The sequence below is a fragment of the Mytilus edulis genome, chromosome 10, assembly GCF_963676685.1.
Source record: "Mytilus edulis chromosome 10, xbMytEdul2.2, whole genome shotgun sequence".
NCBI lineage: Eukaryota > Metazoa > Mollusca > Bivalvia > Mytilida > Mytilidae > Mytilus > Mytilus edulis.
In genome coordinates this window covers 38,198,908-38,223,584 of record NC_092353.1, presented here as the reverse complement: position 1 = coordinate 38,223,584, position 24,677 = coordinate 38,198,908, and the positions used below count along the sequence as shown (strand labels likewise).

Sequence of the window (24,677 nt, the reverse complement as noted above, 5' to 3'; positions counted from 1 at the left end):
GCAATATACGACGAAAAATTAAAATTTTTGCGGTAGTATAAAAAGGTAAAAGTGACGCCACCCAAATTTGAACATGATCTGGCTTTGGTGGTAGTAATAAGCATTGTGTATAAGTTTCATATCATTTGGATGATGGAAACTAAAGTATTTTGACTAATTTTAGTGGCATACAGACAGATGTACAGACGCACAAAGGTTGAACTTAATACTCCCTCTGCTGCAGGGTGGGCATAAAATAATGATGTGAAAGGAAGAAATAAATACAAAAACTTTATTTTCTCAGCTGTTTAATAACTTTAATGCTAATTCTTCATCTCCCTCTATTGACAATCCAGTATCCATGGTGACAGAATCCTCATCTGAATCTTCTTCATTTTCATTGCTGTCTTTTTCACTATTATAGTCACTCTCTGAATCTTCATCAGAATTAATGTCAATCTTAGCCTTCTTCCTGGGACTGAAACAAATTAATACAAAAAGTTTATTTTTACAAAAACTGTATAATTTCATAATTAATACATGCCTGCTTACTACTGTTTAACTTTAAATTTAAAAAAAAAAATCAACATATATACTAAACTAAAGTTCATATATTTTGACATGGAATCTCAGTTCAACACCCCAAAATATGGTCTACAATAATTGAAGTATTGAACCTTGCATAAATTTAGATATAATTGCTTTCAAAAAATAATAAAATTAGAGAGAAAATGAAACAATCAATGCATCAACTAACTGCAGTAGGAATTTATCAGGTAAGTATGTTTTAGAAATACATATGAACCTATAAAGAGAACTAAATATTAGTGCATGCATTTATTTTAAATCCTTATGATTAATTCTATTCTGTTCATGTTTAAGTTACTATTAAAACTAAAAGCAAGTAAGCTCACATACTGAAACTTCTATTTAGAAGGGAATTGCTAGTCTGTAAAATAAAAAAGTCACCCTTCAGAAAAGAGACTTAAGGTGGTTGGGAACACCATGACTAAAATTAATTTGGATTGTTTAATTTTCATAAAATTTTGACAAAATATTAACTTTGACCTTTAGACAAAAATATAAAGATTTCATAAACTTAAACCACACACTTTATCGGAAAAAAATTATTGGACATATAGCAGTTTCACAAACACTAATTTTGATCATTGAGAAGCTTCATATTTCCTTAGCAGTAGAATGTTATTAAAACATTAAGCTGATTTTTAAAGTTATCTCCTGTAGTGTTATGTACAACCTTAACTGACGGGAATTATAAAAGAAAATTTAAAAGAAATTTTGAAAACCTACCCTTCCTCCTCACTTTCTTCCTCTTCGCTATCATCTTCCTCTCCACTTTCTCTTCCATAGATCTTGTCAGGGTCAGGTAACTCTGCTATAAGCTGATCTGTATCCTCTGTTCCTTCAAATGGCACACCTTCCTCATCCTATTAATGAGAATACCATATTAAAAGGAAATCTTTCAAAGAACAATTAACAAAACAGCTATCACAAATTCACTTTTGAAAAAGAAATTGTGGGAATATTAGTAATGCACAGTAAATAAACACTCTCAGTGTAAAAAGATTTGATTTTCTGTGTTTTCACATCTATCTGATTTAAACTTTGCAGGGGAGAAAGCTATCAATTATCAAACATGACCAAACTCTTTTAATCATATTGTTTTATTATCCAGGCATATCACATATAAAAAATTGTGTAAAAATCTTAATTTAAATATTGGTTAAATTGAATACTGTGTTAAGGCCTTTTTTTTTTAATTAGTTGGTTTACGGACAACTAGTGTCAAAGGTTAGGGTCGGAGGAGGTAAAAAAAATAAAAATAAAATAGCAATCTTAGATTTTTTTTTTGTTCACGTATAACTGTTCTGAAAAATTTGAGTTGGAGGAAAAAAAAAAAAAAATGCTGTTCATTCATGACATTACAGGGGTTGAGGAGGAGAAATAGTTTAGCTCTTATCTTGATATGCTTTGCATTTGATGGATGGATGGTCAATTGTTGTTTAATGTCTAGTGGCTAATCAGATGCATAATTAGGATGAGAATATGATAATGAGAAATGAAATGCTAAACTGACACACTGAGCCAGAATTTAAATGTGGTAGCTCACAAGGTAACAGTTCCCCCAAAGATATGTTACCTTACCCAAACACATTATTCTGACTCCTTTAATAATTGCAATTGCAGCGTGCTTGGCGAAGAAGCAGCAGATACCAATTTTTAAGTCTTTGATTTGACCGGGTCAAGGTTCAAACCCAAGATCTCTCACTCTCCAGGTGAACACAATACCATCACATTTAAGGTGCACGTGGTCTTCACGTATGAATATAAAGTGCTCTCAGTACGTTGACCATCAAAGTTAATATTCAACTGAAAGTAGATGAAGCCGTCAGACTCCATGGTCCTCCCTCGTTGGGTTTTTGAATTCGTCTGCGTCATTTCGAAGCTTTTCAAAATACGCCGTTCACTACAAACGCTTTATTGACACAGACAAAACGTTTTGGAACGCCTCGGATTTTTTTATTCACAGCACTCGAAAAATCGGGTCGGCGGAATAAAAAACAACACGAAATCAAAATTTTAATTTTATTTCACTTTTAAACAAAATCGGGTCGGCGGATCCGTAAACCAACTAATTAAAAAAAAAAGGCCTAAACAAGTTAATACAGTTAAACAAGGCAAATATCTTACGTCATCGTCACCATCATCATCATTCTTCTTTTTCTTTTCTCTATTTTTCTCTTTTTTTTTTATTCTCTCTTCCTGAAAAATATAAACAGGTGAAAGGCATTTGACAAGCTATATATGGCAAACACTGGATTAGCTCATTTGTAGGTAATTAGATATTTGTTCAAATAAAATCATGTGATGTAAACTGTTAGTTTAAGGAGGCTGACCTAGGTTATGGGAAATAACTCTTAATGATCAGTACGTTTGTGTCAACCATCTTCATAAATAAATTCTAAGCTACTAGTTTACATAGATTATTCTATATCTGTATCAGGTAAATGTTTAAAACACATTGATACAACTTGACTTTTACAAACACATAACTGATTTGAAGAGCTATATTCATGAACCAATTTCTACCTCATTAAGTCAAATGTATAATTGCTATTTTGTCAATTTCAATCTTCATTTTAACAGATTTCAAAAGTCAACATAACTTATAAACAGATATAAGAAGATGTGGTATGAGTGCCAATGAGACAACTCTCCTTCCAAGTTACAATTTATAAAAGTAAACCATTATTGGTTCCCAATATGCTGATTTAACCCAGCTGTCCTTAAACATATTTGCTGATCTTGAACTTGCAATGAATTGGAAGTTTTTGATCTTTGTTGAAGAACTATTGTGATCTTGATATGAGGAACAGGAATCAAGTGCTTTCTTTTGCATTATATTTTGTAAAGTATGTGCAGGGATTTTGTATTTTGAATTATTTACCTTTATACCTATTTATTTTCTGATAGTATTATAAGGCACATAACTACGGGAAATTCAGAAATCATTGCAAAAAATGCAACTGGGTTATAATCTCAATAATTTAAACTCGCATTTTGAAATTTTTTATATGAATTAACCCTTTCAACGCTATACACGGCATATGCTGCGATGACATACGCCGTCCGCCACTGCTATTCGCGGCATATGCGGCGATGACAACGGATTTTTCATAAGGACTCTTAAACCATTCGGTTTTCATTCGGGTCCTCTCTAATTTTTCCTTGTATGAATCGAGGATATGCAAGGTCTCATTTGCGCTTGAAATCCCGGCAATTTTTATTGTAAAATCATCAATAGAAGGAAAATTGAAGGAAAATAAAATATTTTGACAAATGCAAATGGCGGAAATCGGAAACGAAGCTGTAAATATGGAAAATATCAGCATTTCTATTGCGAAACTGACTACGAGGATTAGTTAAAAGGTTTCTTGTTATCTCAATGTGTTTATTACATTCAATTCGTGTGGGAAATATGATTTGATCGATCATTACGAGACGTAGAAAAAGGGGGGAAAACGAAGGTTGACTGAAAATTTTGAGGACGGAGCCACTGATTTGTGCCATGATTACATAATACGTTGTGTATGGTGCAATATGCTACGGAATCAAGCAATTGGTGTCTTCTTTATTATATGGCAGATAAAAAAACAAAATAGATGAAGACTAAAAGTAGTTTTTATTCAAAATTCAACACAAATGTAATAAATTACACCTTTTACCTGTTAATTACCTGAAAATGCAGGTAACCTGATAAAAAATCGCATTTTAATCCAAAATGACAAAATAGCAATAATAAATGCTGGCAATAATTTCTGAATTTACAGTAGTTGAAAGTGAACTGATGTAAAAATAATTGATGACCATTTACCTTATGTTTTTGTTTGATCCTCTCTCTGAACAGTTGCTTATCAAACTTATCTTCCTCCATCATGCGTTGCCTAGCAACTTGTATATTTATTCCACCCTCATCCTCGTCGTCCTCAAATGTTTTCTTTACAACTGGTTTCTTCAATTTATCCTCTATTTCCTTAAAAAAATCAAAAGCTTCTATTTATTACTTTTTAAACTTAATTTTGAAATAAAAATAAATGACAATGTAACATATATTGCACTTAAACAAATAAAAGGAGATGTGATATGATTGCCATTGAGATATATATTTACCAGAGATTAAAGGGTAGAGATGTAAACAAACTAAAGAATTGTTGGTCATCATACAACCTTTAACAATGAGAAAAACCTTCACTGTATAGTAAGCTATAAAAGGTCCAAAATTTAACAATTTGAACTTGAAAAAAAAAACCAATGGTCAGGCAAATGAAGAATGCGTAGGGCTAAACACCTTCGTGAGCACCCCCCCCCCCCCCCCAAAAAAAAAAAAACAGATCAAAAAGACAGATCTTAAAGTAATTGTTGCAGCTAATGAAAGCTGGGTCAAAGTCAATTTCATTAAAGTAATAAATACACTATGCTGATGTGATATCCTCTTGTTAATAAGGACATTTCAACAACCAAATTTCTAAACCAAATCTTTGTTTCTAAGAAAGACATTAGTAAAAGTCTTACGTTCTTTGTAAATGACCAGTTATACATAGATTTACCATTATGTTAATTGCAATCTGGAATGTCATTACATACAAAGTCAGAGTGAAGAGCTGTGATGTTTAAGATATACACACCATAGAATAAAAATAACATATCACTGACGAAAATAGGAAAATTAATAGACCATTTTCATATAACTGACTTGTGTGACTCTGGATTTATATTTTTAAGACTGGTTACCTTTTCTCTTGTTGGACATCCTGGTACTCTGTCAAGTAAGAGCAACATAAATAAGTAAATTTTAGATTTAAATTACAAATGTAATACAATTTTGAGAGAAAGTGTTTATAATGTTTTCTATATATGACCTAATCATCAGAGAGCAGTAAACTTTCCCCCCAAATTGCACCATTTATATGTTTGATTTTACATATTTTGGTTGCTGGTAATTGACTGAGTATTAAGATGTATTACCCCAAAGTGGGTAACCTGTCGAAAAAGTATAAATTCCAGAGTCAAAAGTCGGTAATATGAAAATAGACTATTGTATATCACTTGCATGCTATTTTGTTCAAAGAATTATTTACAATTATATTCTTTTTGAAAAGATAAAATGACAAGTAAATATCAAGAAGGCACAATCTGTTCCAAATCAGACAAGTAATTAATTTCATGTTGTTATATTTCATTAACCAGCTGTCAGAAAAACAATATTTTAAAATTCAAATTTTGGCTACAAGTTCTAGACAAACAAGCACTTTTAGTGTGTTTATAATATAGATCCATATGTAAGTTTTGACAATGGTTCACATCTCTAGAACTCCCAACTTTCTTTTCCAGAATGCTAACATTTATTCCCTAAAATAAAACTTGCTCTAAAATTCTCATACCTCTCCCTCCTCATCAAACTGAATCTTTGTATTCACTGTGATCTTCTGCTTTGTTAATTTTTTAGCTAGAGCTGCCTTTGATATTGTTTTTTCTTTCTTTTCACTTTTTTCCAACTCCTCTTCTGAATCGTCCTCTAACTCAACCCGTTTTACAGTGAACAGATCATCAACATCATCCTCATCAACATCAAAATTCATTTCTTGGTTGGATTTATTTTTAGTCACATGAGAATTTTCACTTTCACTTTCACTTTGTTCACTATGATCTGAATCGTTTTCAGGGTCAATGTCTCCATCTGATTCACTTTCTGATTCTGACCCTGATGCTATTTCAGGATGTAGTCTACTTTCACTTTCTGAAAGTTCATCACTTTCATGTTCTTCCACCTGAATGTCTTTTATTTTCTTTTTAATTTTAGCTGCTTTTTCTTCAAGTCTTTTCTGGTCTCTCTTTAAAAATCTAACCTTTGGTGCTATTGCTAATCCAAGAGACCTAGAGGATAGATGAAACAAAACAAATTAACTATGGATTCATAATTATTTGTTCGATACCAATTTTCATGGTTTTGTGGCCTAAGAATTAGATTGTTCAATGAATAACACATTTTCTATAGGCTTTGTATGCAGAGATTGGCAAACCACAAAATCAAATACTCTCAAAAACACAAGTTTTCCTTAATCCACTAAAATTGGTACCCATGAAAATAAATGAAACCACAGTATGTTAAACTTATATTAAAAGAGTTAAACCAAGATAATCAAGTTAAAAAATGTAAATATTAATATAAAATCATATAAACATGGAAAGCCAACTGGGTCAAAAATCTTTAATCCATAAATTGTTAATTTGTAACTTGTATCTTTGTAATTTCAAAATTCTTAATTTGTAAATTGTCAATTTGTAACTTGTATCTTTGTAATTTCAAAATTCTTAATTTGTAACTTGTATCTTTGTAATTTCAAAATACTTAATTTTTAAATTGTCAATTTGTAACTTGTATCTTTGTAACTTCAAAATTCTTAATTTGTAAATTGTCAATTTGTAACTTGTATCTTTGTAATTTCAAAATTCTTAATTTTTAAATTGTCAATTTGTAGTTGTGTGATTTCAAAATTCTTAATTGGTAAATTGTCAATTTGTGTATTGATGTTTTGTAATTTGTAACATGTCTTGTGTGAAGTGTTGGTGTGTCAAATGTCAATGTGTTAAATGTCATCGTTGCATTATGCTAACAATCATTATGACAACAGATTAATATGAAGTTACTACACTGATAATTGTACCTTGAATATTCATCTATATCAAGCTTGTGAACATTAAATACTTTTTTGTCACTCATCAGAAACACTGATCTTAAATATCCAAGGAAGGCCTGCAAAAAAAAAACCCCAAACATGTCAACACTATTTTATATATCTTTACAACATTAAGTGAAAATAGAGCAATTATAAAAGCAGATGATTGATATAACTCAATAAAACAACAACCCAATGACACAGACATTGTGAGACATGATTACTTTACCAGAATAAGAGTGGTTAATTAACTTAAATTTTTTACATACAAAAGTTAAATTGTTCAACTTTTGTCATAAGCCTCTAAAGTGCATTTCTTATATCTGAATACACTGTGTGGGTATTTCTTGCACATTGTAGAAGGTTGTACCATAATATATAAGGGTAATCATACCATATCTCTTTATCTTTATAACAATAAACAATGTGCAGAAAATTTTCTGATGGCATGTTTTTAGAAAAAAAGACACTTCGTCAATAAGGACCTTTTCTTGACAGTATTTAAAATATAATTTTTGCAATAATCTATCTACAGATAAGCAAGTAAAACATTTTTTGTAAAACATTTGGGCCTTTTAAAAAAAAAAATTTTTTGCGCTTACAAACATGTTTCACTGCAAATTCTGTATGTATGGATACCTATTCCAAACTAGGAGCCTGTAATTCAGAAGTTGTCATTGGTTGGTGTCTAATATATATTTATAGATTATCGGTGATCATCTCAACGAGATTGATTTTCTCGCTTGAGCCGGGATGGCGAAAGCGAGAAAGGCAATCGAGTTGAGATGAACAATGATAATCTTTTTATCGCTATTTTACCTATGACGACGTTGTCAATTTCATGTCAATTTCGTTAGCAACGCCACGTGCATGCTTAGTTTCTAGCGATAATTATCCATCTCAAGCGAGTAGAATGATATGAAAATTATCACAAAAAAAAGATGAAAGGAAAAATGCACAAAATAGCGATAATATTTTTAATTGATTGTTTTTGTCATAAATGAGACTGTTGTTTTTTCATTGGAGTTGTTTCACATTCTGTTATCTTTGGGCCTATTGTAGCTGTCTATTACAGTATGGACTTTGTTTCACATTCTGTTAACTTTGGGCCTATTGTAGCTGTCTATTACAGTATGGACTTTGCTCATTGTTAAAGGCTAAATGGTGGTTAAATCTATGTCATTTTGATAGTTATCTCATTGGCAATCATACCACAATTACCTTATCTTATAATATTTTGAAGACTGATAATTTGTTAATGATTACCCTCTGAGCCTTTTCTTTAAGACTGTGGTCGGCAGCACAATTAGATTCCAACTTATTCTGTATATTCCATATCTTCTTAGAATTAACCCTGATAAAAAATAAAACACATAAATGCAGAGTGATTAAATTAACTAATCTCAAAAACAAAATGGATAGTTTTCATTATAAAACTTATGTACATATCAGGATATGTTATAATCTAAATTCAATTAACTTTTTCAATAGTAATATTGCATAAACAACAAGGTCAGAATACCCTTAAATAAAATCAGGTTCCATTGTTCCACAAGTTGCACACATTTTATCTGTGGAAGGACAATAACAATAAAAAACTAGAGGCTCTTAAGAGCCTGTGTCGCTCACCTTGGTCTATGTGCATAATAAAAAAGGACACTAATGGATTCATGACAAAATTGTGTTTTGGTGATGGTGATGTGTTTGTAGATCTTACTTTACTGAACATTCTTGCTACTTACAATTTCCTCTATCTGTAATGAACTTGGCCCAATAGTTACAGACGAAAATATTTTGTAAAAACTTACCAAAATGTTTTAAATTAATGAAAATTGTTAAAAATTAATTATAAAGGGCAATAACTCTTTAAGGGGTCAACTGACCATTTTGGTCATGTTGACTTATTTGTAGATCTTACTTTGCTGAACATTATTGCTGTTTACAGTTTACCTCTATCTATAATAGTATTCAAGATAATATCGGAAAACGCTCACTTGGCCCTTTGGGCCAGGTGAGCTAAAAATTTGAGAGGGCGTTCATTTTTTTTTACATCTCCTATGCAGCCCATGAACATTTGGTACCTCAGAACAAACAAAAATTAATAGGGAATAAGTTAATGGGACACAGATGATGCCCCTGATTGCATATAAAGTTATAAAGGGACATAACTTAAGAACATTAAGAACATTTAAAGTCAGCAATTTATCAATCTGTAAAGGGGCATATCTCAATAACAGTAAAAGTGAGGCCACCAAAATTGAACTGTGTTTTGTGGTAATAAACATTGCACATAAGTTTCATAACATCTGCTTGAGGCAAGCTAAAATTAAAGAACCGAAACTAAAATTTCTGCAATTTTTCATGGATTGAAGAAAACTTGCATTTTCCTGGATATTAAATTTCGTTGTTTTGGCAAAGTCTGCAAACATTTCTTTTGAAAATTTGCAATTCGTTGAACTTTGAATTCATGGTTCCCCTGTTCAAACAAAATCCATAGAAAATTGGTATCCAACGATTATTAATGAATCCACAGTAACAAGCATTTTGTATAAGTTTCAAAACATTTGTTTGAGTCAAACTTACTTAATACATTCTATAGGTATCTTTTTATCTTTTAAATGTTGAACCATGGCTTCTTCCTCTGATGGTAACAATAGCAACATGGCCTCTCCTCCCTTCTCATACCTGTGGAAAATTATGCAAATATAATAGGGATTGATTTAGTATTCTTCATCCGATAAATATTTTAAAACCAATTGGCATGTAGGCAATTTTAGCAAATGAGTAATAATTATTAATATTTATGTAAAGAAATGCCTATCAATAATTTAAAAAAAACAAATATTTAAAACAAATTTGTTTCAAAAATAACAATCAGTTGTATATGTAGAAAAGAATGAATGAATGTAGAAATTTAAAACAGAAATCAGATTTTGTGTCTGTTCCAAGTCAGGAGATTGTAATTCAGTAGTTTACTGTTTGTTGCAGTATACCACATCTGTTTTAGTATATATTTTTTTTTAAATAATATAGGCAATAGGTTTTCTTGTTTGAATGGTCCTCTATAGTTTTCCAAGATTTAAGTTTTGTTCATTTTAAAGGCCTTAAAGTGACTTATAGTGGCTTACTCCTTATTATTTGGACTCAGGCCTTGTGGTCATTAAATATTTTAGTACTTTTATCGTTTACAGATGCAGAAATCAAATATTCAAAATACTGGATTTGGTGTTTCCAGTAATGAGAAAAGTTTTATGACCAAGGGCACTGATGGAAAGTTGTCTTTTTTGGATATCATACCACATCTTCTTATTATTATTATAAGTGTAACTTCTCGCAACAAGGTCAAGTTCAATATCTTTCATCAACAAAATATTGGATTATTTCCCTTATGAAAAGGTTTTAATCTGGTCTTCATATTATTTTGAAATCTGAAACCTCATGTTAGCAGGGTTTTATTATTTTATGACAAATGTGGAATAATTTTTTAAGACAAGTGCAGTAAAAATATGCATGTTTTTGTATAAAAGGTAGTAAGGGCAAAATTTCATCAATGATTAAAGATGAAAACTTTTTTTTAATGTGTACCAAATCTTTGAAAACTTTCTTTCCTATCCTAAATACCTTGCTGTTCTTCCAGCTCTGTGTATGTAAGTGTTAGCATCTTCAGGGCAGTCCATCTGTATAACCCAGTTTACAGCAGGAAAATCTACAATAATTAATTGACAAACATCTTAATATGCTTTTTTTTATCCAAAATTTTGGTCCTGATGATGTTTATTCCAGAAACATGTGTCATTTGGACTGACATTGCTATCATGCATTTGTATATCATAAACAGGTTAAGTATTAAATAAAGCTCTGAAATATAAACCTAAAATTGCTCTTCAAACTTATTGCCATATATATATATATAGGTAGCTACTAAGAAAAATGCAATATTTCAGGACAAACACTGAACTCCAATAAATATTAAATAATAACGGAAATAGATCGATTACCAAAACAATAAAAATAAGTATGTGAACCTGAGTCACACAACATTGCATTGGCTTTGTCCATTGACCCGGGATCGTCGATTAGGTTTTATCCATCATTTACTGGAAGTGTCATTTCTTAATATTTTGAATCGAGATTCAGATTGATAAATACTTAATTAAACACCAGGCAAGCAGACTGTGGCAAATAAAACCATTCAAGGGTCAAACAAACCCAATCATATAGTAGCCTGCAGCAAATAAAACAGTTCAAAGGTTCAAGGGTCAAACAAACCTAATCCTCTAGCAGCAATATCAGTGGCAAATAAAACAGCATGTTTCTTTCTACAGAATTCTCTATAAGCCGCCACTCTTTTTAACTGATTCATTCCACCATGTAAACAAAGTACAGTGACACCTGGTCGAAATCTTCTAAAACATTCAAAGATGAACTTCACCTACAAATGTTAATAAAATCATCTTTGAGTATGATTTAGTTTTCAAAATTAAAGAAAGAAATCTATGTATAATCACATAAATTTAATTTGTGAACTTACAAAACAGAAAATGTAACAAGAGTGGTTTGCTTTAAAAAAAAATGCAAATGGAACTCATTTTAAGCAATTTTCAACAATGCCCATGTGCTCTCAAATTTCAATATAAAAAAGCGGGTTAGTGGACTTGATTTATCGTTTAAATTCATCCAGATTAATGAAATTACAGTTATTCCATATGGGTTGTATTGGGGAAACCTAATGCATGAAGTTTAAAGGTTTGATTCCCTTGCTTCCTTTGTTAGTAAAAATGTTTGCTCAAGCATTTTTATTAAGATTGACATCTGCAATCCAGGGCTCACACTACTTCAGAATTATAGGGAGAAGTGACTTCTCTTTTTGAAACTGATAGGGAGAAGTGGTGAGATTTGAAAGAGAAGTGCTCATTCGCGCGGTGCGCTACAATGTTTGGATTTTACTATAGTATAAAGGGTCATATGTAACTAATGTTCTTTTTATATTATTCAATTCATATCTGAGTATACAATTAAAGTAACATTTCAAATTAAAAGTTGTTTAAGGGGGCTCGCGGGTCTAAATGAAATTTTTTATTTAATATAGGATTTCTCTATATTTTTCTATAAATGAACTTTATCTTATACTTAATAGAAAAATGAAATAAAAAAATGGGGTCACCGTTCATTTACGCTCACAATCTGCCTTTGAAAGGAGCATACATTTTTGTTAATGTCCTTTTTTTTTGTTGAACTAATAGGAGAAATAGCGGCAATATCGAAATAAAAAAAGAACTAAATTACAGAAATCGCTAAAATTTTACAATTATTTAGTCTATGTACAGCTTATTCGAAAACAACAATAAAAAATATAGGTCACCGATGAGTTAAAAAAGATATTTCAATTTTTATGCCAAAAAATGGCATTTTTGCACCAAAGGGAGATAATTTAAAGCTTTTTCAATGATATCTACATTTTAAAAGTCCGCTGGGGCCAACACGAATTGATTTTTTGGAATGATTTTTGTACCATATGATAAAGTAACAGCTTCTTAAGGTAATCAATAAAATTTGTAATGAAAAATTAATGTTTAATTTTTTTCTGAAAATCTTATACCCGCGAGCCTCCTTAAGTTTTACTAACATGACTAAGGTTCTTGTGAGAAACTACCAACTAAATATTTAATATATAGCACTAAAAAAATATTTTTTTATTATTTTAAAAAATGTAAAGAAATTTTAATATATCAATTACAATTTAATTCAAATCTATCTTGTGTATAAAATTCAGTGTTTCTCATAAAAAAAAATAAAGTTATTAAGCTGGGCCATAATATAATTAATAGTCTCAGAGTTAAGCAACTTTGAAACAATCCATAAAAAATATAGGGAATTATATATACACCAATCAATTAGATGTAACCAAAAGTCTCTTAATGCGTGTGGCATACGTAATTTTCCCCTTTGGGATCAATATTCTTCTGTCAGCTGTTCCATCCGTCCGTCCGTAGTAATTATTGTAAAAGTACGGATTTCGGTCATCGCTGGTCTGGTTTAGATCCGTAGTTTAGAAATCGGTCAATGGCCGACGAATGCAAGAAAATTTACAAAAATAAACGATGTTTGACAAGTTATTTGGAAAGGAACATGACGTTTTTAATGCAATAAAGGGATTATACATTTACTGGAGGCAACTTTTATCCGAAATTTAGGTTGATGTACGTTTTCGAGTAACAAGAACCGGGAACTTGCGGAAATGCACGAAGTGATGAAAAGTTGTATTTTTATCAAATAACCTGCTACACACTGCAAAGACAATGCTTCAACCTCTTTTCTTAAGATAATGAATCTTTTATGTCTAAATTTCTTTAATTATCAATAAAAAATTGATGTTTCACCAACTTGGTAAAAATTGAAAATGTCCGATGACGGAGGCGACTGAAAGGGAGTAACGTCAAGAACATGGCGACTTGTTTTCGCTTTTGGGGGTCGGGAAAGCGAAGTGACGGTCTGGAAAGCGACTTCTTCGCCCAAGTCGCCTGTAGCGTGAGCCCTGCAATCAATAGATAAGACAGGGCTTCTTCAGCTTGTATAACGTTATTAGATGCTTGAGCAAACATTTATATAAACAAAGCAAGCAAGACAACCAAACCAAACCACATGCATTAAGAAAATAGCTCTAAGGACTTTTTTAAATAGTATATAATGACAAAATCTTACTTGTTTGCAGCTTGACATGAAGATTAAGACTTTAGACTTCAGATGATTCTTCACAAATGACCATAAAATATTCATCTTGTCATGAAGCTCACATACAATATAACTCTGAAATGTAAAATATAAAATAGCCTCTACCAAAAGGAAATAATGTTTTACTTATCAATGTTATTTACAATTCTTATAAATTTAGATACCTTTTTCTTTATATGTGAAACTGTCAAAGGTATAGAATCTTTTCAATTTAATTTAAATGTAAACACTTTCAACAGTATAGAATCTACTAGATGATGCAGCCTGATAGAAGTAACTTCTTTACTTGTTAATTTGTTGAAATATTTAGAAAATTCAACAATAGAAAGTGAACAGATATAGTTATAGATATAGATATGTGATGATGTAATTTTTTAATTAGAAACAAATATTATTTATATTATTTTTATTTCTTAATTAACTAAAACTGTATTCTTTTTCAGGCAAGGGTGTGTTTAAGGTGGTACCCAACACCTTGACAAAAAATAATTTGGCTAGTATAATTTTCATAAAATTTTGACTCTTTGAAAAAAATATAAAAATTTCAAAAAATTAGAACCAATCACTTTCTCAGAAAAAATTGGTTGGATATATAGCAGTACGACAAACACTAACTTTGATCACTGAGACGCTTAATATTTCCTTAACAATATAACGTGATTAAAACGTTAAGCTGATTTTACAGCGTTATCTTCCTGCAGTGTTGGGTACCACCTTAACTGCTATATAAAGGAGTAGGTCCAGTAAGACCCCTTTTTGGCCTCAAAATATAGCAGTTTTACAAAATTGTTAAAATGTAAACTTTTAGATATTTATTGGACAATAGAATGTCTCTGCTACATAAATATGGGCTGTTTTTGACAATACAATGCACATATATTGGGTACTAGCACCATTAAGTCATGCTAAATTACTGAAATCTTCACAATTCTAGCATTTTTGTTAAATTTTAGACGGTTTTCGTGTAAAACAAAAGTGGACGCATTCGTCTTCATCCTTAATAGTGAAATGTAAGTTGCATTTGACGATAATACATGACATATATACAGGTTGAGGATGAACACGGATGTGGCAACCTTCATTTTTGACAAAAACCATCAGAAAAGTGACATTTTTCGGCATACTTGGTAGATTTTTCATATTTGAGCTTGAATCGGATCAATTTTAATGACTAAATCAGTTAAAATCTTTCACATAAACAATTGAATCAAATGAAATAGACACTTAAGTGTTTAAAAAGTGGTCAAAATCTTTCATCAGATGAACCTGAAATTTGAGGCCAAAATGGGTCCTTACCGGACCTACTCCTTTGTGTATATTGTCAGTTAAAAGTGACCTACCTGTTCAAGTTGTGTAGGTGTGCTATGAGCAGCATTTTCATGAACAGAAACATAAACAGGATTATTCAAACTTAGTCTTGCCAAGTCTTTAATAGATCTGAAAACATCAAACATTATTAGTTGTTCATATCATATCAAACATTAAATTCCAAATGATTTGAGTTAAGAATTTTGAGAAAAAAACATCATATTAGGACTATATGATAAGAAGGGATGTTATTCATTATTGGGTTATGTTGCAGTTCATTTATCATTGTATGTCCACTTGATGTACTATTATGGAAAATTTCTGAGAGAAAGTATGCAGGTTGTGGGGGATATTGTCTATTCTTACCAGCCCAAATTTGTTCTGGTTTTACATTAGTTTGATGTGTTTAAGCTTTAGATTTTGCCATTTGTTTTGGGACTTTCGGTTTTTAATTACTTATGTTTTGTGGTCAATATTGAATTCTTGCTAAGTATTTCAGAACTGTAGACGTTTTGAAGATAGAAATAAGCTTCTTCACATCTATAAAATTCAAATTCCTTGGTTTTAAGTGGGGTTTTTATTGCTCAGTCTGGTTTTCTGGATGTTTTAAAATGATGGGTTTTTTTTTACTTTTGGCAATGGTGTTGTCTCCTCTGTTCAGATTATAAATTTTTGTGACTCATTAAATATATGTGTTTTTTACAGAAGATTTTGAATATCATTTCAAGAGAGTTTTTTTTTACTTTAAATTCATAAGCTTCAGCAATTATATAAATGACACTTTAGATATGGAGAAGTTTTGAAAAATAACCTTTCTTTTATTCAAAAATTTTAACATCAACACAAAATGTACTATGCATTTAAGTATAATCACTATAAAAATACTTGAAAACATATAATGATATTACATATACATTTACTTAGTTTGTGTGGCACTGAATAACAGTGTTTGTCTTTCGGATGGTAGATTTTCTATAATGGCATTCATTGACTGGGCAAAACCCATATCTAAAATCCTGTCTGCTTCATCAAGAACTGAAATAAATAAATGGACGCTTTCAAATTGACAACATTTTTCTTTCTAAATTATTATTCAGAATAAATTCCCTTATAAATGTAATTTTCTGATTTTTTCGATTATATAACTAATGTGGCAGATGAACTTTATATTCAGTTATAATGATCATGTTTATAAATATAACACTTATACTTTTATATTAAAGGTGAGATATCATTGATTGTTCATTTTTGCAAATTTTTAGTTGCTTATAATTATAATTTTGTTATGCTGTACTAGCTTCACACTGTGAAGTTACCTCTATAAAAAAAAATGATTCAAGTGTAACTACTTACCAAGAATTTGCAATGAATCAGCTGTAAAGTTGAAAGTTTCATCCATGTGTTGTAAAAGTCTGCCTGGAGTACATATCACTATGTTTGTCCTGTTTAATCTCACTGTTTCCTCTCGTAAATGCTAAAAATATAAAAACACATTTCAATGAAAGGAAAGAAAAAAGATTTAATACTGTAAATCAGGACATTTCTGAAAACATTCCTTAAGGAGGCTCGAGGGTATAAAAATTTCAGAAAAAAATCAAACATTTGTTTTTCATTACAAATTTTATATATTTCCTTTTGTAGTTGTTACTTTATCATATGGTACAAAAATCATTCAGAACAATCAATTCGTGTTGGCCCCAGATGACTTTCAAAATGTATACATCATTGAAAAAGTTCCAAATTATCTCCCTTTGGTGGAAAAATGCCATTTTTTGGCTCTAAAATTGAAATATCTTTTTCAACTCATCGGTGACCTATCTTTTTTAATATAATTTCCATATAAGCTGTACTTAAACTAAATTATTGTAAAATTTTAGAGATTTCTGTAATAAATTTCTTTTTTTTATTTCGATATAACCTTTATTTCTCCTATTACTTCAACAGAAAAAAAACACCTTTACAACAATGTAAGCTTTTTTTGAAGGCAGATTGTGAGCGCAAATGAACGGTGACCCCAGTTTTTTATTTTATTTTTCTATTAACTATAAGATAAAGTTCATTTATAGAAAAATATAGAGATATCCTATATAAATGATTTAGACCCGCGAACCCCCTTAAATGTTAAAAACTCACAAACTGATGCTTACATGAAGAATGAACACTATCAACTTAGTTTTAACATAATTCATTTTAGTTTAGTTTATCCACAGTTTACTTAAATGACTGTGTCACAAATGAGCTTTGAATGTACTTTATTTTGATTGAGTTATGTCCATCATTTTTACTATACTGTGTAGGCTTTGTTCATTGTTGAAGGCTGTACCATGACCTACATTTGTCAAGTTTTGTGTCATGTTGGTCCCTTGTAGAGAGTTGTCTAAATGGCAATCATTCCACATCTTCTTTTTTATATCCAACCTTGTTATAGACATATTTGAATACCTGTATCATTTCCATATTATAATACCTTTTTTACATCTTGAAAAACACATTTCTAACAGCTAGATTTTTTTTAATTTTTCCTGCCTCCCTACCTTCCATAAGTTTTCATGCCTAACCTTACAAGTTCAGCCATTTTTATTCATATGATCTGTTGAAGTCAGCACAATGTTCCTATATAGTCAATGTAAAATGTTTTTTTATTTTTCATAAAATAAAATATCTGTACACTTCTTTGTGTGGTGACAGGGAACATGAGTGCATTTTTTTGCCATATATAACCATTTATGAATATTCTACCTTCCCACCAATAACAAGCCCAGCTGAGAAGTCATGCCTGTTTCCAACCCTCTTTAACACTTCAAATGTCTGGTAGGCTAACTCTCTAGTAGGGGAGATAATTAAAGCCCCTAAACCATCCATGTGACTCCATTTTTCTCTAAATAAACATTCTAACACCTGGAATAAATAATATATATTTTCAAAAAGAAACAGTTTAGTACAAGTTATTTAAACAGCATGTAACATTAATATATATAATTTTCCCTCTCTAAATGATTGATATAAATCTTTATTATCATCTGCTTTAAGCATATTTAGAACTTTATGGTTTTCCAAATACACCCATAGGATTTAAAACCTTCTGTCTATGTCATAAACACATATTTACCGGAATAAGAAATGCCAGAGTTTTTCCTGATCCTGTTTTAGCAGCTCCCAATACATCATTTCCTTTAAGTGCTAGTCCAATTGACTCTCTTTGTATATCTGTTGGTGAGGCAAATTTAGCTATTCTCAAACCTAAAAATAAATACCAGTACAAATAAGGTTAACCAATGAATTCTCTCCCACTAGAATCACATTTTGTGAAATAAAATTAATATGATCATGGTTGCCAAAGAACTGAAAAATTTGAAATTGGACATTTACCTATTATGGTTCAATATCCAAAATCTAAGTACATTGATAGAATCAAACATATCAAGGAATCCCAAGAAATCATTTTTTTATGAAATCAAACAAAAGTTTCAATTAAGACCCTTTGGATTTCAAAGAACCCTATAAATTAAATTTTGTTGAAATAAACCGGGCCCAAATGGATTTTAATACATGTTTAGATTCAGCATTTAAAAGAACCCTTTATATATTTAATTTAGGGTGGAATGAAACACAGTTTAATTTAATCCATATAATTTTCTGTTCAAAAGGAAATAACTCACACAGAACAAATTTTAAACACATACTTTAGAGAAATTATATATGGTAAATAGTTCTCTTAAAATTAGATATATATGTAGGGCTCTAAAGTGTGATGGGGACGCTAAAGTACAATGGTCATGCTAAAGTGCGATGGTCTACGCTAAAGTATGATGGTGTATCACGCTAAAGTGTGATGGTCCGCGAAAGTACAGACGTAATAAACGTACTATGGATTATGACGTGAACAGTCTTTTATACAAAAAAAAATGAACATGCCGAAAGATTATGTAGAATATTTGATTAACAACTTTAAAGCAAATGTCCATGACTTACTCAGTTTAAACATGATAACTGTGTTTTGTCGGCTGAAGCAAATGTGGGTTGTTTTCGGTGCTAGAAGAAGGACTTTTATCCTGCAGTCGACCATCTTACTATACAGATACGAAAGTATACGCATAAATATCCTTTATCCTGTTTCTATTTGAAGCTAACGGATACATTGGAATCATTGTTTATGTTGCAGTTTACTTTGCCGTCCCCGTTCAAATATTAATTTTAATGAAAAGTAAAGTCGGTAACAGGTACGTCATGTTTCCATGCGTAAATCATAAATTGTCTGCTGAAAAATTAGAACGAATTTTGTATTTGTAATTTACAATGACGACTTTAAGAGGAGATTTTCACATTAGTGATATACTGTGTGAACGGCAAGCTACACCAATTATCCAAATATGTGATACCGGCCTGAATTAAAAAAACCATATACAGGATACATGTATATAGATTTTTGTCACACCTAAATTACCATTTTAGCAATTATTACGTGGTCATTCTTCTTAATTTAAAACAATGATCACTTAAGACTACCGGTAATTATAAAACCTATCAAATATGTCATAAAACCTTGTACTAGCTTTCGCAAGAAGACTATTTTTTAAATCCGTGTTCTTTAATACTTTAAGCCCTTTTTTAACATTACACTTTTAGTCCATCGCTCTTTAGCGTGATTAACCATCGTATTTTAACGAACAAACAGCCATCGCACTTTAGCGTGATACACCATCGTACTTTAGCGTAGACTATCGCACTTTAGCGTGACCATCGCACTTTAGCGTGATACACCATCGTACTTTAGCGTAGACTATCGCACTTTAGCGTGACCATCGCACTTTAGAGACAAATAATTCTCTAAAATTAAATATGATGTTACCATGTTTATATATCTTATCAATAAAATGATATTAAAAATGTTGAAACATTGTTAGAATCAGTGTTTCAAAGAACCCCAAGAATTCATTTTCACTGATATTAAACCAAAATCAGAAATCTAAATATACTCTTGTTTATTTTGAAATATAATGTTTCAAAATATTAAAATATAATGCTTCAAAATATTAAAATCTTAAAGATTTCTTTTTATGGTATTGAAAGTTTTACAATAAAAAGAAAACTTTTATTTAAATATGCTTTTAGCGTAAACATGATTGAATTCTTCTCTAACATTATTGATAATATCAACAGGGCCACCATAGTTGCAGATCTCTTGTTATGTATATGTCCCTGATCATGATGTTACTGTGCAATAATTCTTATATGTTATGCATATCAGGGAATACGTTGATATGATTGGTCGACAGGACTTCCGGTAGTGGATCTAGATTTAGGTTATTTTTCGATAGATGGCGGCGATAATAACGCAGATGTTAACAAGATTTATTTTCACTGCACGTTACTTGTTAAATTAAATAATTCACTAAAACATTCGTTTAAATGATAAGGCCAAATAAAAATATATGTGTGGTTCCAGTAACCCGACCGACCCTAGTTAAAAAAAACCTGACCCTAGAACTTTTTTTTTCATTTAGGAAAAATAAATTTTCAAATGATCAAATTTTGAGGATTGTGAATTAAAATAATTAAATTCATAGATTTCTGTCATCTGAATTTCTATCACAAGTATCTGTTATGGCTAAAATGCAAGAATTCATAACAGAATGCAACAAAATTAACTAAAAACGTATCATGACTGTTTATTTTACAACCAAACACATGTAAAAATGGCGGAATTCCGGTTGGGGCGTGTATAATACCGGAAACAATTTCGATAAACACACAATTTTTTCCCTGATTTTGACATTCAAAAAAAAAATTGCCGACCTACCAACCCTATTTTTTAAAAGTATGTAACTGGAACCAATTATATATTTTTATTTGGCCTTATAAAAGTTTTTGCAGTTTATCTTTTATCATATACCAAATTTTATTGAGTACATGTACATATTTTTGCGTTAACCAGCATATATTCATACGCCAGGCCTATTCAATAAGATAAATATACAATCTAGGTGTGATAGAGGTTACCAGTGTGGAAAACTATATTTTTAAAGATATATAAGGATTAAACGCCTTTTTAAAGGTATATATTGGTGTATAAACTGGACCAAGTCACTCACAAACAAATATCAAAGAGCTGATAGCTCTGAAGTGGAAGAAGGTGAATAAAAGGTAACTTGAATTACAATAAAAGCAGCCCCACTTACCCAGGCTGCTTTGTTCCATTATCGTTAAAATGTATTTTTTTTCTTCAAACAAGAAAAGGTCATAAGTACATGGATTTCCCATCCGTACAATCATTTTCTATGTTCAGTTGACTATGAAAATTAGGTAAAATCTTTAATTTGGCAGTAATTAAGAAGATCATATCAAGAGAAACACATGTGTACTAAGTTTCAAGTTGATTGGATTTCAACTTCATCAAAAACTACCTGGACCATAAACTTTATAACCAGAAGCAGGACGGACGAACAGACTATAAAACATATTGCCCATAAATGGAGCATAAAAATAGTAAGACTTGTTACATACCCGCCAACTTTTGAAAGTTCCCATATGGGTTTTTACTCCACAACAACAATTTTAAAGGTTACAATTTTTAGCGACGTATTTTGCAAGATCTGGATTGTCTAGAAAAGTGTCATATTTGTATGATGAACTTACATGCCTTTTCCTTAACACTCTTGCTGCCGGAGGGACACATATGTCCAAACCGGCAGTGCCGGAGGGACACATATGTCCATGGATAAATTTATGCAAGCTTCTCATCAATGCTGTATCTTTTTCAATTAAGAGACCAAAGATTAAACAGGGTTATGTTTTTCTCCGATGGTCCCAAATGTTATGGTCATTATGTCATGACGTCATATATCGAATGACGTCGTTTTTTGGCTTGTTACGTCACAAACGTTGAGCTGTCGTATTTTCCGGCATATGAAATGCAACCTTGAAAAACGGTCGGCAGCAAGAGGGTTAAGTCTGTTTGCATGATTCTAGTTATATATTAAATCGGTAGAAAAAATATACATGAAGCTAGCAGACCAGGGTTTATTTTCCAGATTAAGAATATTAGATGCTTGTTGAAATTTCCAATTTTGAATTATGCACAAAGATGGACCTTTAACAGGTTGGGAACAACACTCCAAATGAGGGTAACCTAACTGGAAGATCATCACAACCCACTGTAAAAAATGAGCACAAAAAAAGTCATTTATATTCATATTATTTGATGAAACTTTTCCCCAAGAACTATGCATCTATTAAGTACTGAATGGTCAAAACATCATGTTTTTTTATCGACATAAATTTTGTCGTAAATGTAACCAAATGATGTAGAAATTGTGTTATTTCTTCAAATTTCCATCAAATTGTAATGTTTATAGTTCCCTTATTGCCTCTCTATTTGAATAAAATAAAATAATAAGAAGAATCTGTTTCTTGTTTTGTTTTGTTTTGTTTTTGACAAATGATTGTTCACTGCTTGCAAATGAATCATTATATTTATATATCTTATCTGTATATACATTTATTTTTGTTCATGTCTCCATCTCCTTATCATTTGTAAATGTATAGACAAATAAGAAAGAAATAAGCTCCACATGTATATTTGCAACATCGTAAATTAATTAAAAAAATAACACACACTAAGGCCAATTAAAATTAATTGCTAGATTTTCATCCCCGCCCGCCCCTCTGAAATTGTCCCGCCCCGATTTTTTTTATTTAACAAAAATAAGATTTCCGGATTTTATCATGTCCGTTACCAGGAACCATCGATAATTTCGTTTCTTTCAACACTTCCTGTTTCGTTTTTGTATTTCTCCCCGTAATCTAATAACGATATGATTGAGACGACATATTCTGCTGCTCTATTATGACGACATCTACTGAGAATAGAGATTGATAACGAGAAGGGCATGAAATATTCGAGTAACAAGTAAAACGCCTTGTCATTTAACGCAAATTGCGGTAGTCACAAGTGAATCGAAAACCGTGTTTTTTCTTTATTTATACGATGACTTTGTGTCAGGAAATTTGGACTGTAATTGATATCCAAAGCGCAAGAATCGTAGAACAAATTGGTACAAAAAACATGACTGGATTAAAGAAATTGACACAAGCACGAATTTGTTTGATTTATGACCGTATATTGAGAAAAAAAAGTCGACAAACACGCATTTCAATTCCCTTATATTTACCCATGTCTGTTGTTTTTGTTGACAAACAGCAAACACCCTCTGTAACTGTCCAAATACCCTCAATTTGGTCATTAAAAAACTACTTTTTGGTTAAGTTCATGTTTTACATCACATAATTACTTTCCACACTGAGTTTACATTTTATTTTGTACTCATAATACTTGTGTTGCATAAATACTTGTGTTGCATACAATTGTACCAATACATTTTATTGATTTTATGTGGACTACAAACCATTGCTTAAAAAGCAAAATAAATTTGGTGTAGGTCTAGTCCAACTGAAGAGAGCATTTCTCTTCCCTTTGATGTATACTATAAATAGGTTTCTAAAGCGGCAATTACATGTATAACAGTGGTTGCCAATCATGGATTTCTTTTAAGAGTTTAAAAAATAGTGTCAGATTCCTTATACAACATGTATATACATTATACAAGCTTGTTTTCCACTAGCATATACCCCGCGGTATGAAGAACTTGTGACAAGGGTTTCATATGAAATAAAATTTAAAAAATAAAATCCTCCCACCCGCCCCATGTTTTTCGAAAATTTGGATGAAAATCTACTAATTAATTTTAGTTGGCCTAACACTAGTACTGCATGGATTTTAAGCATTATGAAAGTCATATTTGTAGAAAGCTTAAAAAGACTTAAAAACAGTGTAAAATGTCTTGCTATTTCTTAGCTTACACAATAAAATCTAATATATACTAACAATTACAAATTTAAATTTCAAGATTTTACTAGGAATTAATCTAACTACTAGACCTTTAATTAGTCTAGTTGCACTTATTGTATGTTGACTTTTAATCAGTAATAAACAAATTTATGATATAAACTTCAATTTAATCCTTGAAAGGAGGTCTAGATTGCTAAAATAATTTATAAATTTTAATTTTTTTATTTGTCCAAAATCATTTAAGTTCATTTAATCAACATCCTTTTAAGATTATTTGATTAAAATATTAATCATTTATAGTCTTTTTACAATTTACATTTTTAAAAGCAAAATAACTGAAATCAGGATAAAACAAAGGGAAGTAACAAAAAAGTATTTCAATATTCCCACTACACATCGTTTTGATAACACAACGGCAGTTAGCCAGAGGTAAACATCGTTGATTACCAGTATGTTTGACACCCAAGCTGTCAAGTGAAGCCATATAATTATACATCTTCTTTGATGTTCAGGTAAAATTTAACACAGGTGTCAATTACACCCGTACAGTA

At 30.9% G+C, this 24,677-nt stretch overlaps 1 protein-coding gene across 2 annotated transcripts in view; it reads right to left on the bottom strand.

Annotated features, from left to right (window-relative positions):
• Window positions 1–270: 270 nt before the first annotated feature.
• Window positions 271–24,677, bottom strand: part of LOC139491117 (probable ATP-dependent RNA helicase DDX10) — a 47,447-nt gene continuing 23,040 nt past the window's right edge. For both annotated transcript variants that reach the window (XM_071278490.1, XM_071278489.1), the window contains exons 4-19: window positions 18,388–18,518; window positions 18,018–18,176; window positions 16,632–16,752; window positions 16,199–16,313; window positions 15,311–15,407; window positions 13,941–14,045; window positions 11,508–11,670; window positions 10,860–10,944; window positions 9,822–9,923; window positions 8,505–8,592; window positions 7,227–7,315; window positions 5,943–6,435; window positions 4,376–4,534; window positions 2,692–2,763; window positions 1,291–1,427; window positions 271–457 (exon numbers count right to left, since the gene is read on the bottom strand). In XM_071278490.1, the coding sequence (XP_071134591.1) occupies window positions 280–457; window positions 1,291–1,427; window positions 2,692–2,763; window positions 4,376–4,534; window positions 5,943–6,435; window positions 7,227–7,315; window positions 8,505–8,592; window positions 9,822–9,923; window positions 10,860–10,944; window positions 11,508–11,670; window positions 13,941–14,045; window positions 15,311–15,407; window positions 16,199–16,313; window positions 16,632–16,752; window positions 18,018–18,176; window positions 18,388–18,518 (2,294 nt within the window). In that variant the 3' untranslated portion in view covers window positions 271–279. The remainder of the gene's footprint in view (window positions 458–1,290; window positions 1,428–2,691; window positions 2,764–4,375; window positions 4,535–5,942; window positions 6,436–7,226; window positions 7,316–8,504; window positions 8,593–9,821; window positions 9,924–10,859; window positions 10,945–11,507; window positions 11,671–13,940; window positions 14,046–15,310; window positions 15,408–16,198; window positions 16,314–16,631; window positions 16,753–18,017; window positions 18,177–18,387; window positions 18,519–24,677) is intronic.